The sequence below is a fragment of the Opisthocomus hoazin genome, chromosome 2 (genome assembly GCF_030867145.1).
Source record: "Opisthocomus hoazin isolate bOpiHoa1 chromosome 2, bOpiHoa1.hap1, whole genome shotgun sequence".
Classification (NCBI taxonomy): Eukaryota; Metazoa; Chordata; class Aves; order Opisthocomiformes; family Opisthocomidae; genus Opisthocomus; species Opisthocomus hoazin.
Window position 1 is genome coordinate 2,212,689 of NC_134415.1, and position 18,201 is coordinate 2,230,889.

Genomic DNA, 18,201 nt, shown 5'->3' on the forward strand with positions numbered 1-18,201 from the left:
CTCTACAGTCGCTGTATGATTTTAAACACACTTATCTATTTCTCCTTATTACACTTTACTGATACTCCTCCCCCCCAAATAAAATATTACTTTGAAGTTCAAGAGCTCTGACGTAGTTTCACGAAGATTTCCCAACTGATGCAAAGATGCAAGTCTGAGTTATGAAAACATCTACGAAGACATCACGCTACCGAACTGCAGCTCTCCCTCAGCACGGCTTAATGCTTCACTCTTCAAGCAGCAGCACTGACTGCAGCACCATTAGCCACGGCCAGACCGCAGCAGGCAATACACAGGAGGAAGAAACTGCATTCTGAAACTCAGAATCACAGAATCACAGAATAGTAGGGGTTGGAAGGGACCTCTGTGGGTCATCTAGTCCAACCCCCCTGCCGAAGCAGGGTCACCTAGAGCAGGCTGCACAGGATCTTGTCCAGGCGGGTCTTGAATATCTCCAGAGAAGGAGACTCCACAGCCTCCCTGGGCAGCCTGTTCCAGTGCTCCGTCACCCTCAGAGGGAAGAAGTTCCTCCTCATGTTCAGACGGAACTTCCTGTGCCTCAGTTTGTGCCCATTGCCCCTTGTCCTGTCACTAGGCACCACTGGAAAGAGCTTGGCCCCATCCTCCTGACACCCACCCTTCAGATATTTGTAGGCATTTATAAGGTCCCCTCACAGCCTTCTCTTCTTCAGGCTGAACAAGCCCAGTTCCCTCAACCTCTCCTCGTAGTGGAGATGCTCCAGTCCCCTCACCATCCTCGTAGCCCTCCGCTGGGCTCTCTCCAGTAGCTCTTCATCCTTCTTGAACTGGGGAGCCCAGAACTGGAAACTCAGAGCAAATTCATATTACAAGGTGAGGTAAAATAGTCACAAATTCTAATGCTCAAGATCAGTGAGGCAGAAAACGGTCTGAATTGCAAATACAGTCGAGAAGCATCTGAAGGATATCTTCTCTTCTGTCTTCTCTTTAACCTTTTTTCTCCCTCCAGTCTTACTGATGCTGGTGAGGCAAACTTGTCTTTGTGGTTCTCTGTGTTTCTCAACGAATGCAACGCTGTTCGCTACAACAGTAATTCCTCCCTCAGTGGAAACGGACCGCAGAGAAGTGGCAGTCTGATCTCAGCCAATCATTACAAGCTCTTAATGCAGCCACACTCAAACTGGTTTCCTTGTCGGCCTTGAAGAGAGCAACGCGCCATTACGTTCTTCATTCAAAGCTCCTAGATCAGCAGTGTCTCCTGTCCAAGCTTTCGGCAGCCTCCCGGTTCAGAAGACTTCCAGGTTTGTTGTGAGAACTAGCCTGGGCTCACCCAGCACCAGGCGCAGGGGGTGGATATTCTTATTTCAGGTTATCTCCAACCACTGACATACAGAAAACCAGTGAATATTCTTGTTCTTCTGTCTAATCCCTTTTTGCACTCTTCAGTAATACGCAAGTGACAGTTACTGCCCTGTAGCACAACCAAAATTATTTCATGCTCACAAAAATTTCACGCAACCACTCCCAGAGGAAAAGCCCATGACACAACTAAGCAGTTCCATGCTTTGTGGAAGGTCTGCACTATAGAACTACAACGATTCAGAGTTTGCTGAGAAAAAGAGAAGGTACAAAGTACCACTTCTCGACACCCTGCACATTCTGGGCTGGGTGAAGTACGGGGCAAGCAAAGCAAAAGCCCTGTGGAGAAGAAAAACATCCAGCAAAACAAAACCCACTGAGCACGCAAGGGGAGACCTTCATACCGCTGACTTCCACCATGGCAACGTCTACGCTACATAAATCACGCCGTTTGCCCATCTCTGAAGGACGCTTCCACACTTCCCAGAAGTTTACAAACTCTTTACGGCTTGCATCTTCTCCCTTTTTAATTCTGGCCTGTTTTAACTGAGAGCAGTTCCTCAATCCAGCTCATCATGGGGCACACGAATGTGCCTGCACAAGGGAGGAGCACACATGTACAGGAAAGAGCAGCCTCAAGGCAGAAGAATCAGGCCGGTTCTTTAAACAGGAGGGCTGTGAACTTCCAGCGACCATGAAACTGGTGTAACTCTATCAAGCACAGCCAAGCCAAGCTAAGAGGAGCTGCTGATGAAAGGAGTTCGCATGCTGACCTGCGTTCCCACCAGCAGCGGTGATCCTCTGACTCCACCGTGAACTTACTCTGGAAGTTAACCAGCAGAAAGCTGACCCTACACTGGGGCAAGCCAGCATGGCACCTCCCATCTCAGCTCCCTCCAGCAGTCTGCATGGGGTCAGACATGCTCCAGCATTAACAGACGGAAAGAGGAAGGAAGCAAGTAGGTGTAGCAGTCCCAACAGCCCCTGATGAGCTGCTTCGAGAGGTGACCAGCACACGAGCAGGACCTATGGTCACAGAATCACAGAATCACAGAATAGTAGGGGTTGGAAGGGACCACTGTGGGTCATCTAGTCCAACCCTCCTGCCGAAGCAGGGTCACCTACAGCAAGCTGCACAGGATCTTGTCCAGGCGGGGCTTGAATATCTCCAGAGAAGGAGACTCCACTACCTCCCTGGGCAGCCTGTTCCAGTGCTCCGTCACCCTCAGAGGGAAGAAGTTCTTCCTCAGGTTCAGACAGAACTTCCTGTGCCTCAGTTTGTGCCCATTGCCCCTTGTCCTGTCACTGGGCACCACTGAAAAGAGCTTGGCCCCATCCTCCTGACACCCACCCTTCAGATATTTGTAGGCATTTCTAAGGTCCCCTCGCAGCCTTCTCTTCTCCAGGCTGAACAAGCCCAGTTCCCTCAACCTCTCCTCGTAGGGGAGATGCTCCAGTCCCCTCACCATCCTCGTAGCCCTCCGCTGGACTCTCTCCAGTAGCTCTTCATCCTTCTTGAACTGGGGAGCCCAGAACTGGACACAGTACTCCAGATGAGGCCTCACCAGGGCAGTGTAGAGGGGAAGGAGAACCTCCCTTGTCCTGCTGGCCACACTCTTCTTGATGCAGCCGACACCAATCACAGCAGCCTGCAGCTCAGTAAATTAGCAGACGTTCACCTCCACGTGTATCCAAGGTTGGGAAGCCAGACAATGTGCTTGAGCCTTTCTGCTGCTACCCCTGCTGAACTGGTAGTGACTTGGAGCAGAGAAGCACAGGTCAGGTATCTCAGCTGCCACCAGCAGACCTGCCAGAGCTCATCTCCGAGAGGTCTAAAACCTACCAAAATTACATTCTTTTAAGCCAATATAAAAGTCTTCATACAGACTTTCAAGTCAGTCGGACAACTCAGTTTTAAATTCCAAAGTGAAGTTCAGCACGGGGCATTTCTATATTTAAACAAAGCTTGAGTCTTACCAATTTGTGTTTTAGCAAAAGAATTTCATTATTCCAATACTGCTCAATGTAACTGTTATCATGTTTGCTCTTCAGTTTTGATACATCTAGCAGATTTCAACTTCCTTTACCGCTCCTCCCCTCAGCTCCACAAACCCAAAAGAATTGTTGTCAAACCAGCAACACAAACATCCCTTCTGACAAGTGCTTGGGAAGAAGCGTTTCTTGGCACAGCAGAAGGGCTAGCTGCTTTCACTCAAACACAAGTCCTTAAAACAAGATGTTGCAAAGTGCTGAGAGTTGTTCAACATATTCAAAAAAAAAAAAGATACACACAGCTGAATGAACAAAACCAAACAAACAGCCTCGCAGACAAATCGGAAGATAACCACCACAACATCGTCTTGCAAGGCAGCAGCACGGCTTGCCGTGGGCGAGGAAGCTGCCACCACTGCCAGGACACCAGTCCCCGGGGTGCTGGCTGTGCTCACAGCACATCCCCGGCCAGCGCCGGCCCCGCGACGCGGGTCGGGAGACAGGGAGGGGGCACGCGCTCTGCGTGCACCCAGATTTCTGCTTTAATAAACTGTCTGAAACAAACAGGAACGAGGTGTATGAATTGTTAGATTACAAATAAAGCTTTTTTAAAAACAAACAAACAAACACAGAGTAGAACTGTAAAGCTTTCAGCGTGACCTGGTAAAGTAAGGGTAGCAGACACGGCCAGCTGGCGTACACAAGAGGCTGTCAAGTAGCAGTCGGCTGATCAGTGAAGATAACATTAAACTACAAAAACGAATAAATAACCTAACAGGTTATCTGTAACACATTCATAAAGCACGCAAAATTCACCAGGCACCATTTATGTTGTTAATAAAAAGAGGAAAAGAAGTTAGTTAAGCAGAAAGAAAGCATTAGTGACATTAAGAAAAATCACCCTCACGCTTTAAAAACCCGTCATGTTACACTTCAGGGAAATCTTCTACTCCAGTGAAAAGATTTCTTCAAAATTTGATTATTTGCTTGGAGATATTTACATCTCGAGTCTTTCATCTACCCCAAAAGAAACCTCTCCGAGTTTATAAATGGCTTTCCCTACAAGGATGAACATTTCCTTCTTCTGTAATCGCATTCCTTTGAGCGATAAAAATGTTAAACTCCTCTTACGATTCCAATCTTCTCCTTTTTCCATTTTTCATTTCTACCCCTTCAACACTACAGCCATAGATGGATAAGCCTCCAGCGCTTCTCGTTAACATAAAATACACAATACCACCACATACACTTCGTTCACAGAATCACAGAATGGTTTGGGTTGGAAGGGACCTTAAAGATCTGGTTCCAACCCCCCTGCCATGAGCAGGGACATCTTCCACCAGACCAGGGTGCTCAGAGCTCCATCCAACCTGGCCTTGAACCCTGCCAGGGAGGGGGCAGCCACAGCTTCTCTGGGCCAGTGTTTCACCACCCTCATGGGGAAGAATTTCTTCCTAATATCTCATCTAAATCTGCCCTCTTTTAGTTTACAGCCATCCTTGACAACCGACAAACTTTGCGCCTTCTTGTTCCTCGATGAACATTCATTGACGCGTTTTAGCCACTGCTTTTAAGCAGCCTTCCAACGCAGCGAGCTGAGGAAACAAAGACAGACAGCACGCCGTGTCCTCCAGCCACGGTGCCTCATCCACCGGCTGCGGCTTTCACTCAGGGTTCTGAAGAACCCGTAGCTCATCCGCTGGGAGAAGGTGGTCTGCAGCACGAAGGTCTGCCCTCGGGCCACAGATCGTAGGAATCACAGAATCACAGAATGGTCGGGGTTGGAAGGGACCTCTGTGGGTCACCCAGCCCAACCCCCTGCCCAAGCAGGGTCACCCACAGCAGGCTGACCGACTCCTCTGCTGGCTCCTGGGGCTGTGTCCCTACACAAGTGAAGAAAACTGGCCAGCGACTGCTCTCCAGCCACAGAGCAAAGGGGCACGGCACAGCTTGTGCCTGCAAAGCTGAACTCTTCTCCTGACTCAGGGTCAGGAGAGACAAGCACCCTTCCCACTGCCCTTGAGGAACAGCCCCCCCAGCATTCCCCCAGCTCACAGGCAGGCAGCTGGGCACTGGTCTAACCCGGACCAAGGAGGCCCCCAAAATCAACAAGGACGCACAGGGCTAGAGCTCGAGCCCACATCCTCTCCGTACTCAGTCCAAAGGTAGAAGCACTGCATGTAGCTCCAGTGAAAACTCCAAAAAAGGTCTGAAAGGCACAGGCAATCTAAAGGCTCGTTCCTACCCACAAACAGCCTGCGAAAGCTCCCACAACACGCCAGATAATCCCGTCCTCTCTGCCACCAGGAGAGCTAAGCCAGCAGGCGTGAGGGGAGTGCACTGTTCTATAAGCGCTGGCGACTGCGGGTGCCCGTGCTCTCTGACGCCTTGCAAGCACTTCTCAAAGGGACACCTCTGATCCCAAGACCCTCTTGCATTCATGACTGAAGGCCACAGAACTACATTTAAGACTGCAGATTCACAAAAAAGCATCTTCTCGAAGGTAGTTGTCTCAGGGATCTTTACTGGGGAATAAATGAAGCCTGAGGAAACAGGAACAGCGAGACACCTCCACCCAACACGCTCTGCTCGCCAGCGGGAGCCACGGGAGCCTGGCATGACGAAACCCGAGCGCAGCGGCTAAGGCAGGGCCTGTTTGGAGAACAGATGAGTTCAGTTTCCTGTTACATCAAACCATAACTTTCATCAGTCCTACGCTGGCTTAAAAAAAAAAAAGGCAAGGAATAAAAAAAGCCTTTACTGACATCACGCTTCGGGCTGGGCAGACAGTGGCACATTAGGAAATACAATGAGTCACTGCAAGTACAGAGCACACAGCAAGAGTTTTCAAACCGCCATGCAGAATTTAGTCTTACCAAAAAAAAAAAAAAAGAAAATAAATAGACAGTACAGCTGAAGTGAACTACACCAGAAGAAGAGTAACAGCAGCGCGGTGCCTTCACACAACCAAAGCAGCGGGGGGAAATAAGAACGTTGTTAAAAGCACAGGGTAAGAGACAGGCCCACTGCAGGGAGAAACAAAATCAACACCGTTTGGCAATCAAAAAAGAAACATCGGCTAAAATAAGCTGATGGGTGGGCAAGGAGGGAGTAATATTCAGTCAAAAAAACAGATACAACTGAAAGAAAAAGCCATGCAAAGACAGCACAGGCGACAGAGCCACGTTCTGATACAGAGTTCACTCTGGAGAAGTCGCCGAGGTATCTGCATATGCGTGAAAGAAAACCAAAGTATAAACACAAAAGAACAGTGTAAGTAAAAGAACCAGTTATCATACACTTCACTGCCAGGCATTAGGAAAAAAATCATTTGTAAGGCACACTGCAAAAGAAAAAGTTACGAAGAAGCCAACAGACCATTCGAAGGAGGGTAGGAGCCTCACCCAGTTTGGAAGTAAATAAAATAAGACATGACGGAAGAAATACGATGGGGAAATAAAAATTAGGCAGTGAGGAAAACTACAAAAGAATCAGCAGGCTGCACCCTCCACTCAGGCCAAGCATCTTCTCCTCTGCACCAGCACCCCGACGCTGCAGAAACGCTGAAGTTCTCGGGAACGTGCGGAGCAGAAGGACGAGAGCCGTGGGGTTTCTGCACAACGTTGTGGGAACTTCAGATGCAAAAGTTTTCTTTTCTTTAGGAACTATTTGTGGCTTGACATGAGGGGATTTCTTTTTCATGCAAGTGGAAGGATCAGAGGAAGGAAGAACGCTGGAATTCTTAACAGCTGAACAAACTTTGTTAAGAGGAGCACAGCTCAGCTGCACAGGAGTTGGTTGATAATGCAGAAACAAGGAGTCAGATCAGCAAGTGCTAACGAAAGCACCAAGTCTTCACCGTTTCCAGACGGAAGGTGGGTTAACTGCTCTCAGATCCTGACAACCTCTGCTTTGGGTCCCAACATCAAAGGAGGCGAGATTACTACTGCTGCTTCTATGTCTTATTTTACTCAGAAACCACTACAATGAGTATCAGCTCTCTAAAGGCAGTAAGTAACATCCAAAAGCCTTTTCTTCCTGAGCCAGAACTCCTTTGGAAAGCCTGCAAGCGATACAGAGACCCCAAATTCTGGTCTTGCTGAGCAGCAAGATTTGGCATCTCTTAACGATGTGACACTGTATTGTTAACAATCTCACTCACCCAGAGTGAAACTCGCTATCGATGTGTTTTTCAAAAGAATACGAATTTTGGAAACACAGCACTTATTGCTTCTTACTGTCACCTACCACAAGGTGCTTAGGAGCTGGGAATCACAGAATCACAGAATAGTAGGGGTTGGAAGGGACCTCTGTGGGTCACCCAGTCCAACCCCCTGCCCAAGCAGGGTCACCTACAGCAGGCTGCACAGGACCTTGTCCAGGCGGGTCTTGAATATCTCCAGAGAAGGAGACTCCACAGCCTCCCTGGGCAGCCTGGGCCAGGGCTCCGTCACCCTCAGAGGGAAGAAGTTCTTCCTCGGGTTCAGCTGGAGCTTCCTCTGCTTCAGTTTGTGCCCCTTGCCCCTTGTCCTGTCGCTGGGCACCACTGGAAAGAGTCTGGCCCCATCCTCCTGACCCCCACCCTTCAGATATTTGTAGGCATTTATAAGGTCCCCTCGCAGCCTTCTCTTCTCCAGGCTGAACAAGCCCAGTTCCCTCAGCCTCTCCTCGTAGGGGAGATGCTCCAGTCCCCTCATCATCCTCATAGCCCTCCGCTGGACTCTCTCCAGTAGCTCTTCATCTTTCTTGAATTACGAAAGCTTCCCGTGGTGACAAATCACTGGCAAGAAGATATGCAAAAAGAACTCCCAAATAAAGGAGTTCCTTGTAAATACACGATACACCTTTTTGAACTAATTTGTACTCTTGCCAATTTTTTTCTTCTCCCCTAAGAACATAATTAGCCCACTTCTCAGTCGAAATAAAGCATTCTTAGTGTGCACGAACAGCAGAGATGAATCCATCAATTTACCATAAAAATTTAGAACTTGTTACCCAGATCGTCCTTCTCCCCTGCACAACCAAGCACAGCATTTTGGAATGTTCGTTTGTTAACAAAGTCGTGACTGCCAGTCTGTTACCTGCCTTTTGAACCGCCTCACTCGAGAGTGCAACACATCCCTACCTTGGCTGGCGTGGCAGAAGCCAGAGTTTTCTACAAACATCAGGCAGGCTGGTTCCTCCCACGCCAGTTATGCCAGCTTCACAAGCGATGATGAAACCACAGAAATATGCTGCTTTGTCACAAGCTTTTACAAAGGGGACAAGGGAGGTGGGGGAAGCCCACCTCCCAGGATGAAAATCCTGCTTCTTCGCCTTGACAGAAATTAGAAAGAAAAAATAGCACCATTTAACAGAAGAGGTGAGAGCTGTAGGTGACCCTGCTTCGGCAGGGGGGGTGGACTAGATGACCCACAGAGGTCCCTTCCAACCCCTACTATTCTGTGATTCTGAGGCTCGATTCAACACAGCTGGGGCGTCCGACCACACCAGCCTGCCTCACCCCCCAAAACAAGCGAGGCCGAGCTGCGAGGGGTTCAGCGGGCGAAGGAGCCGGGTCCCGCAGGAGCTGGCACCCCGCACCCCTGCCAGGCGCCAGCGCCGGAGAGGACACAGCACCCCGCCACGGCCGGAGCGCCGGCAGAAACAGCGGCACCAAACGTGGAACCATTTCAACCATCACCGACACCACGGGGAATGCAACGGCTGCATTTCAATAATATACACCCCAAGCCTTGTACGTAATCGCCAGAGTTCCTAAGAATTCTAATTTTTGAGTGCTATAAATATTTTGGATAAACTCTACTGTGTACGAACGTACTAAACCAGTATCTGAAGAAACTACCCATTACATCTGCAGAACACTTCGAGTGCAGCCTTGTACCTCATTATGTAGATGCAAGTCAAATTCATTAATTATATATATTTTTTTAACATAACAAAACATAGCATAATTATTTAGGTTTTGCTATAGCTGTTCTTCAAAGCTGGGCAATAAATTTGTTACAATAAATGGAACAGAATACTAAATCTTTGGGAACAACACACGAATTGTTATTTCTGTGATATTTACTGCCCACACTCCAAAAGATTAAACTGGTTTTTCAGTTTAAATTAGTACAAGGTGTAACAAAAATTTAAAATTGCTCCATAAAACAGGAGTCATATTTTCCATTCCTGCAAATAGCGTTTCTTCAATTAACAATTATAGACATTTTTGCGTTTTAAATACAGACTGAAATCAATGTATGTTACTGCTCATTTGATGAAAGAGTGCAGGAAGAGCAGGTTTAGTGCAGAAGTCCAAGCCCAGGTACTCGTAACCGGAGCAGCCAGCAGAGGGAGTATAAAAACAAAATAAAAAACCACAAACAGCCCTTTTTCTTTTTATGCAGATACATATTTTTCACTCATGATCTTAGCTTTCTTTTAGAATATGACAACACTGCCGAAAGTGCAAAACCTAGAATATTGTAAAAAAACACTGATTTTTGAAGTGTTAAACACAATGACTTGAAACTAAAATACTTATTAAAGTAGCGTTAAAACATTAGCTCGTATTAGCCTCACCAAACTGAAGCACGACTTTAATCGCAGGCCAGGTTAACATAGACCAACAAGCTGCATAAGCCATTTCCAATTTATAAATACACACACACACAGACTCTCAGCCTTATTTTCCGAATCTAAAACTAGGTTCACGATTTGAGAACGTTGAGAGAACGTCGGGTACAATCTATTTGTATTAGAACATAGCACAAAGTCTTCAAACCGAACAAAAGGTACTGTTGTGCCAATCTGTACAACGGAAGATTTAAAAACAAGAAAGCCAAGCAGGTGCCCTCGCTGGTAAGTGGAAATGAGCGTTTACACGACCGTTAAGTCAAGTGTGTGCTGAAATAAAAACTCCTCTCCCCGCTTCCAGGTCTCCACCCCGCCCAGCTGATGAGCACGGCTCAGACACGCGTGGACGGACACGAACGGGGCGACTGGAGCCCCTGCCTCGTGCTAGGAGCCTGAAGGAGCTGCCACGCGCCTCGCTCGAGTGACTGAGGGCAGCAATCTCCCAGCTTGGAGGGGCCCAAGGGACAGGGGAGTCGTTATTCCAAATGTCAACTGCCAGACAACCATTTGTAAAAATACCTGACTTGGGCAAGCGAGGCCTCCCGTCCCGTGCCGCGCACTGCCGTCCGCCCTACGTGTCGGTCCGTGACCCCTCCGAACGGGACGGCGGTGCCTCAGACCGCGACGCTTGTGTGGGAACACCAAGTTGGACTACCAGGTGGGGGGTTGGACTAGATGACCTCTAGGGGTCCCTTCCGACCCAAAACTTTCTATGATTCTATGATTGATGCAAAACGCGGGATTATGAAACACCGGGGAGCCGCCGAATGACATCACTTCTCATCATAACTACACGCTGCTTTAGCGACAATTCTGCTCTCCATTAACGCGCAGCCAGAATCCCCGGGGTGAAAACCAGAGACCATTTCGTCTTCTACTTCAGCATCTCAATTTTAAGGATGATTTAATTGTAAAACCAAACCCTGTCCACCTTTACACACGGGATTCACTGCTGAAGATCAGCATTTGGCTTACAGAACCCTGACTGCAAGTAATGAATAGACAAACCAGGAAAAAACAAGCAAGTCAAGCCAAGATTAACTTTCCCATTAGCGCAGGAATACTTTTAACTTTATTTAAACCTTAATTGCTATTTTCTTCCACAGCTACAGTTCTCACTACATCTACCCTTTCTTTGAGAAATCAGAAAGCCTTAGCACCGGGCGCGTGAAGGTGCAGGATAAACTTGCTGCATCACAAATAAAAAAAAAACCCCACACCACAACAAAACCCAGATAAATGGAAACGCTGTATAAAACATCAATACACCGATAAGAGGCTGACAGACGGAAAGCCCCCGTGCTGTAAAATACTCACCCCTGTGAGCAGACTCACAGGACACAGACGAAGCACGCTACACGCGCGCAGCCCGAGAGACCTCGAGGGCAAAAGGGCCACGGGATGCTCCCCTGAAGGCAAGACATTTCACAGAAACCTGGACTGCCTGGCAGCTTGCGGTACCCTGGACACGCTAGAACTGATCCAGGATGTTAGATACTGAAAGCTTCTCAAAACACTACGTTATGCACCAAGTTACAGATCTTCAGTTAAGAAAAACAACACACACCACACAGAGTTCATACAAGCTTCTGCAGTCCAGTCCAGCGCTTTCTCAGCAATCTTAAAAGAAAAAATAGCCAGATATGGCACAAACTGAGTGTTGCAGAACCTAAAACTTTAAAAATACCAACAGCCTTCTAACAAAATCCTGACTGGAGAGCATGCAAGTCGAAAGGGCTCGGAGGAGAAAGAAGCACGCATCTCCAGCGATTCTGTTAAGTCACTTTCAAACCTCCCTCCCAAAAGAGCCCATCTCAGCTCCCTTCCCTACAGAACTCCTCAGCTTCCCTGTAAAAATATTTATAGACTTTCTTGTCTTTGAAGTCAAACAGTCTACACATGTATATATATACGATTTAGAACCTAAAACGCAATTCAGGAAACCAAAGCTACGAGACGCAGCACATTACCTCCGCTCTTCTGCGTGATCTCATCCTCTCCAGAACAATGTCAGCCTTCCGGCGGCGCGGCGACCGGCACCGCGCGCAGCGCTCCCGGCAGCCGGACAACCGCTCGCTGCCCTCGCTGGAACTCAACAGCACCGCGCTTGACCTCCCTCCGCTCCTGGGTTTTTTTTCAGCCTGGTTTCCTAAGGAAATCAGAATTCTGCAATTGCTCAGGGAGGGAGGGAGCGAAGCGTACGCACACGGACACACGCACGTGGGTGCCTGTCCGTCTGACCGCACCAACACCTCCTGAGCCCACTGGGCAGTTTCAATCCCGGTCAAAATGGAGCAGAGACATCAGACGTTTAGGTTCTTCAAAGTTTCACGACGGCGGGCTGCGGAGCGCGGAAAAGCGTCTCCACAGAGAGAGAGGCTGCACGTCTTCAGACGTCAGCGAACTCACAGGGGAAGGAGCCGTTCTGCTCCTTTCCTGCCTGCGGGAAAATCCACAGTCAGAGGTCACCATCCGTCAGAGACGACCAGGTTCCTTGCGTTCAAGTGTGCGTAAAATAGCTTAAGTGAGTTCACCACTGCTTTTAAAATGGTGTTTTGAACGGAGCTGACGTTTTCCATGTCATCTTTTTCTTGGGCTAGCGCAGGAGAGAAGTGCTCTACACGACACACGCTCCCCAGCTCAGTCCCTTACTCCCAAGACCGTTTATTTTAAGAGATCAGAGTCGCACCACACGCGTGACAGCATTCTACCCCTCTCGGACACAGAGCAAATAAAAACTGGACGAGCTCAGGCTTCCTTTCAGGCCTCAGAACGGAACAAGAACGTGGCTCTGCACCATAACCAACTACTGAATGAAGTTTCCAAAGGGCAAGGCAGCAAATACCCGGTCGCCTTGCTCCACCTCTGCCGTGGAGCGGGACGAGCCCTACCGCGCTGCGGACGGCTGTAAGGCAGGCAGAGGAATCGGGAGGTTTCGGCCGGCATCTCCACGGTTCTTCTCGCACCCGTGAGCTATGTGCTATTCACCTGTCTCCAAAAAGCCGCCGAGGCACGCTAACGGATTAAAAAGCAGGTTTAGGGACACTTTAAAGCATAAGTATATAATGTAAAAAATTGTCACAAAAAAGGAGGGGCGGGGGGAAAAAAGCCAAACCAAGACAGAACACCAGCCACCCGCAGCTGGCCGAAGCCGCCCTAAGCACCGAAACATCAAGCGAGGGAAAAAACCCGAAAGTTTCCGATAGCGAAAGGCGAGGCGTTCCGGCGTGGACCCACGCTCCGCCCGGGCACCCACCGGCCAGGCCCCGCAGAGCCCCCCCCCCCCCCGCCCCGCCAGCCCCGCAGCGAGGGGCACACGCTGCCCCCCCCCCCCCCCCCCCCGCAGGAGGGAGCCGGAGGGGTCTGCGGGGCTGGGGGGGGGGGGAAGCAGCGACACATCGCAGCCCCCCGGGTCCGCAGCCCCGCTCCCAGCGAGCGGGGGGGAAACCTCCCTTCCCCCGCCCACGGCTCCCGAGCAAACCGAGCCCGCACCAGGTAGGAAGATGCCGCGCACGCAGGCAGAGCCACCCGCACCCGGCACCGGCCAGCTCCCGCACCCGGCACCGCGCTCCATCCTTTGTCCCCGCATCCTCCATGCGCTCCCGGCCCCTTTGTGCCTTCGCCTCACCCCCCCCTCCTCCTCCTCACACACGGCAATGCCCTTCCAGCCCCGGGCACAGCCCCTGCCTCCCCCCGCAGCCGAGCACCGCGCTCCGGTACCTACTTGTGTTCAAGAAACAGTCCGTAAACCTCCTAAAGCAGCTGGCAGAATTAGATCCATCTTCCATGTCTGGCCTTAGGAGCGGGGGAGACGGAGGAGGAGGAGGAGGAGGAGGAAGGCGCCTGCCCGCCGCCGCCTCGGGCTGCCGCAGCGCCCGGGGAATGGCAGGACCAGGGGCGAGGGGCGGCTGGGGAGGGGAGGAGGAGGAGGAGGAGGAGGAGGAGGAGGAGCCGGGCTGCCGGAGCGGAGCAGCGAGCCCTGGCTGGAGGAAGGAGAGAGGAGTCCGCTCCCTCTGCTTGCTGCCGCCGGGCTGGGCGATCAAGTGAGCTGCTGCTGCTGCTCCAACATCTCTTCTTCCTCCTCCTCCTCCTCCTCCCCTCCCTAAGCGACTTGCGAGGTGAAAGGAAGACGAGGAGGGGAAAGGAGGAGGAGGCGGCGGCAAGAAGTCGAAAGAAGATGGAGAAGCGGGAGGGAGAGGAAGGGGAGCGGGGCCGGTGCCGGCGGAGGAGGCTGTCCCTGCGGCTGCCGGCTGTCGGCAGGAGGAGGGAGAGGGAGCTGCAGGCAGCCGAGCCGCCCCCGGCAGCGGGGGGAGGAGGAGGAGGAGGAGGAGGAGGAGGAGGAGGAGGAGGAGGAGGAGGAGGAGGAGGAGCGCAGGAGGGCGGGCGGGTCCCGAGCCCGCCGGGGGCTTTACCTGCGGCCGCCATCGCCCGCCCGCCCGCGGGGCTCCCCCCAGCCGGGCGGGGCGCGGCCGCGGCGCCGGGGGTCGCTGGCAGCGCGCGGGGCCCCTGAGGCGGCGGCGCGCGCCTGGGCGGGAGCCGCCCGCAGCGAGAGGCCGGGGCGGGGCGGGGCGGCTCCCTCCGCGCGGGGGGGCTCCTGCCCTCCCCTCACTGACCCGCACCGAGCGGGGGGCTCCTGCCCTCTCCGCACGGACCCGCACCGGGCGGCTCCCTCAGCGCGGGGGGCTCCTGCCCTCCCCTCACGGACCCGCACCGAGCGGGGGGCTCCTGCCCTCTCCGCACGGACCCGCACCGAGCGGGGGGGCTCCTGCCCTCTTCTCACGGACCCGCATCGCGCGGGGGGCTCCTGCCCTCTGCTCACGGACCCGCACCGAGCGGCTCCCGCCCTCCCCTCACGGACCCGCATCGCGCGGGGGGCTCCTGCCCTCTCCGCACGGACCCGCACCGAGCAGCTCCCTCCGCGCGGGGGTCTCCTGTCCTCCCCTCACGGACCCGCACCGCGCGGGGGTCTCCTGCCCTCCCCTCACGGACCCGCACCGCGCGGGGGGCTCCTGCCCTCCCCTCACGGACCCGCATGGGGCGGGGGGCTCCTGCCCTCTGCTCACGGACCCGCACCGAGCGGCTGCCTCCGCGCAGGGGGCTCCTGCCCTCCCCTCACGGACCCGCACCGCGCGGGGGGCTCCTGCCCTCTCCTCACGGACCCGCACCGAGCGGCTCCCTCCGCGCGGGGGGCTCCTGCCCTCCCCTCACGGACCCGCACCGCGCGGGGGGCTCCTGCCCTCCCCTCACGGACCCGCATCGCGCGGGGGGCTCCTGCCCTCTCCTCACGGACCCGCATCGCGCGGGGGGGCTCCTGCCCTCTCCGCACGGACCCGCACCGGGCGGCTCCCTCCGCGCGGGGGGCTGGTGCCCTCTCCTCACGGACCCAGACCGGGCCCCGGGTGTTGCTGCGGGGGGCGGCTCGGCGGGAGCCGCTGCCAAGGAGTTCGCTGCGTTGCGGGGTCCCGGAGCGCGGGAGGCTCCGCTCCCCCCCCGTCACCTTCCCCCTCGGAACCGGGCTCTTTCCTTCCCAGTCCCGACTCCCGCGTTGAAACCCAGGCACCCCCCGCTCTGGGGCTCTGTCACCGCCCGCCCGAGGGTCCCGCACCGTCCCCGCGCTGCTCCCGGCGCGGGCAGGAGCCTGCGGAGCGGGGACAGCCGGAACGGGTTACAGACTCGCCCAACAAACAAAAAACCTCGCCCAGCAAACCAAAACCCCCTCAGAAAGGGCAGGTTTCGCCAAGCCGCCTTCACCCGCCTGGTTCCTGGAGCCGGCTGTTGCCTAAAGCTCCTGGAGTAAGACCCCGCAGACCGCGCCTGCCTTTGCGATGCGTTTTCCCTCTCACTTTTCTGCTTTCTCGCAGCAGCTGAGTAACGTTTCACACCTCTGTCCGTGCGGGCAGGTTTTATTCCCGTCCCTCCAGCCGTCACCCGCTTCAGACACCGAGCCGCTCTCCGCTGGCTGCTGCGGGGCGAGGGGAGCTCCAGCCAACGCCGAGCCCCTCCGCCAGCCAGCCGGGCTACCGCACGCAAAGCTTCCCCGCAGCGCTTGCTGCTGCTGCAGCCGGTTCGTTCAGCAGCGAACGGCTTCTTCGGGGGGGGGAAATTCTGCGGGAACGCTGCGCTCGAAAGGGAGAAACCGGACCGGAGCGGCTGGCGAAGAGCGGGAGCTGCGCGCCTGCCAGAAGCGAAGGGTGCTCCTTCGTCCCAAATTGACCAGGAGTAAACTACTGAAACTTTACATCGTCGATTTATAATTGTAAAAATCCTGTTTGACTATGCTAATCCGTGCTAAAATCCTCAACTGCCGTCGCTCCAAACCGCAGTTGTGCAAATATCACTGGGTATCCGTGTATTTATACGAGGAATGTGAACTGTGCATTTATAAATATGCGTGTGTATACTCAAACCAGGCAAAATACATGCGGATTTGTAAGAAATCATCCGGTATTCCAGGCAAGCAGCTTTCAGGCTAAGGGTTATTTACAGGCTGTTCATTGGATTATTGTTCATTAGATTATTGTTCATTAGCCGCTGGCAATTCATACCTGACTGGTCACCTGCTTCTTGGCTGGGGAAGCAAAAGCAATCACAGGAGAAAAGTTAGATGACAGTGAAAATTAATTTTCAAGCTATGTACATATATAGATACGTAAAACACACAGATTTGCGGACAACTCAAATATGCCTGGTGGCCATCTCAGTACCTGGGGACAAACGAGCGACGAACGACGTTTGCTCGTTCCCCAGCGTGCCTGTCAGTCCGGGATTTCATTGCATGACGGCTCCCGTTGCCACAGAGCAGCGGTGTCACAGGTGCCCCTGCGGTACCAACCATTCGCCCCCATCATTTACCAGAAAAGTCTCACCCACTCCAACGGGAATTTCTGACATGAAACAGCGAGGTTTGCTGCATCGCCCCAAAAAAAAAGGATTTTAAAAACTCTGAAACGCAAAGAAATGCAAACTAAAGTACTCCGATGCATCCACTGGCACCAGGTGCAAGGGTTCCGGGATGAATCCGCTGCGCCAGCGCAGTGGTGGGCGAAAGCCCTGGGTTGTATGCGTGCGGGTAAATGCGATTTCCCGGGATTTCGGGAGCCAGAGTGCCCGCTGAAGCCTTCGGGAGTGTTAGCGTGCATCCCACGTACAGCAGCGGGTCTGGTTCGAAAGCAGCAAATAAGCCTGTCTGGCAATAATTTGGCAATATTAATCAAAAGACTTGGAAGAAAACATTGTGGGGAAAAAGTAAAACCAATTTAAAGCATTGGTTTTTTGGTGTGGAATACAGCTTAAACCCAAAGACCTGCTCCTTCGCAGCTCCGCCTGCTGCGTTTTCAGAACGGCTCCGCTTGTCTCCGGTCCCACTCTTTGCCTGGTGAACAGAATCACAGAATCACAGAATGGTCGGGGTTGGAAGGGACCTCTGTGGGTCATCCAGTCCAACCCCCCTGCCCAAGCAGGGTCACCCAGAGCAGGCTGCACAGGATCTTGTCCAGGCGGGTCTGGAATATCTCCAGAGAAGGAGACTCCACAGCCTCCCTGGGCAGCCTGGGCCAGGGCTCCGTCACCCTCAGAGGGAAGAAGTTCTTCCTCATGTTCAGATGGAACTTCCTGTGCCTCAGTTTGTGCCCATTGCCCCTTGTCCTGTCACTGGGCACCACTGAAAAGAGCTTGGCCCCATCCTCCTGACACCCACCCTGCAGATATTTGTAGGCATTTCTAAGGTCCCCTCTCAGCCTTCTCTTCTTCAGGCTGAACAAGCCCAGTTCCCTCAACCTCTCCTCGTAGTGGAGATGCTCCAGTCCCCTCACCATCCTTGTAACCCTCTTATCTCACTCATCGTCCCTCTATCCCAAGAGCCCCCTCTACGGTGTATGGTCGATTCCTTGGGAAAAAAAAAAAAAAACAAGGAATAAAGCAGATTATGGGGAAAGGGAGTTTAGAAAAGCATGGATGACGGCAGTAGGGGAGCTGGCAGAACCCACCACCCGAAGGTGGTGAGGCAGGAGCAGCCGCAGTTCAACACAGGAGAAGACAACCTGCGGGAAAGGTGGGGCGGGGGGAGCAGCAGGGTAAACGCAGCTAAACCCCAGGCTCTAGGGCTGGGTAAATACAGCCCCAAATTAAATCCGTTACGGAAAAGTCCTGTGCAAGTTAATAGAAACAACTGCATTTTTTTTCCTAGGGATTTTCTGCTAAATGATCTGACAGAACACAGTAATTATTATCCAGCTATCGCAAATTAGA

At 52.8% G+C, this 18,201-nt stretch overlaps 1 protein-coding gene across 2 annotated transcripts in view; it reads right to left on the reverse strand.

The window, feature by feature from the left end:
• The window catches only part of PDE10A (phosphodiesterase 10A), a 370,690-nt gene that overhangs the window by 165,779 nt on the left and 186,710 nt on the right, over positions 1–18,201 (reverse strand). The window contains exon 1 of one of the 2 annotated variants that reach the window (XM_075411757.1): positions 13,679–13,839. The exons of the other annotated variant lie outside the window; for it this stretch is intronic. Within the exon in view, the coding sequence (XP_075267872.1) occupies positions 13,679–13,742 (64 nt within the window). The 5' untranslated portion in view covers positions 13,743–13,839. Of the gene's footprint in view, positions 1–13,678; positions 13,840–18,201 lie in introns of those variants that run through there. 2 annotated transcript variants of the gene reach the window in all.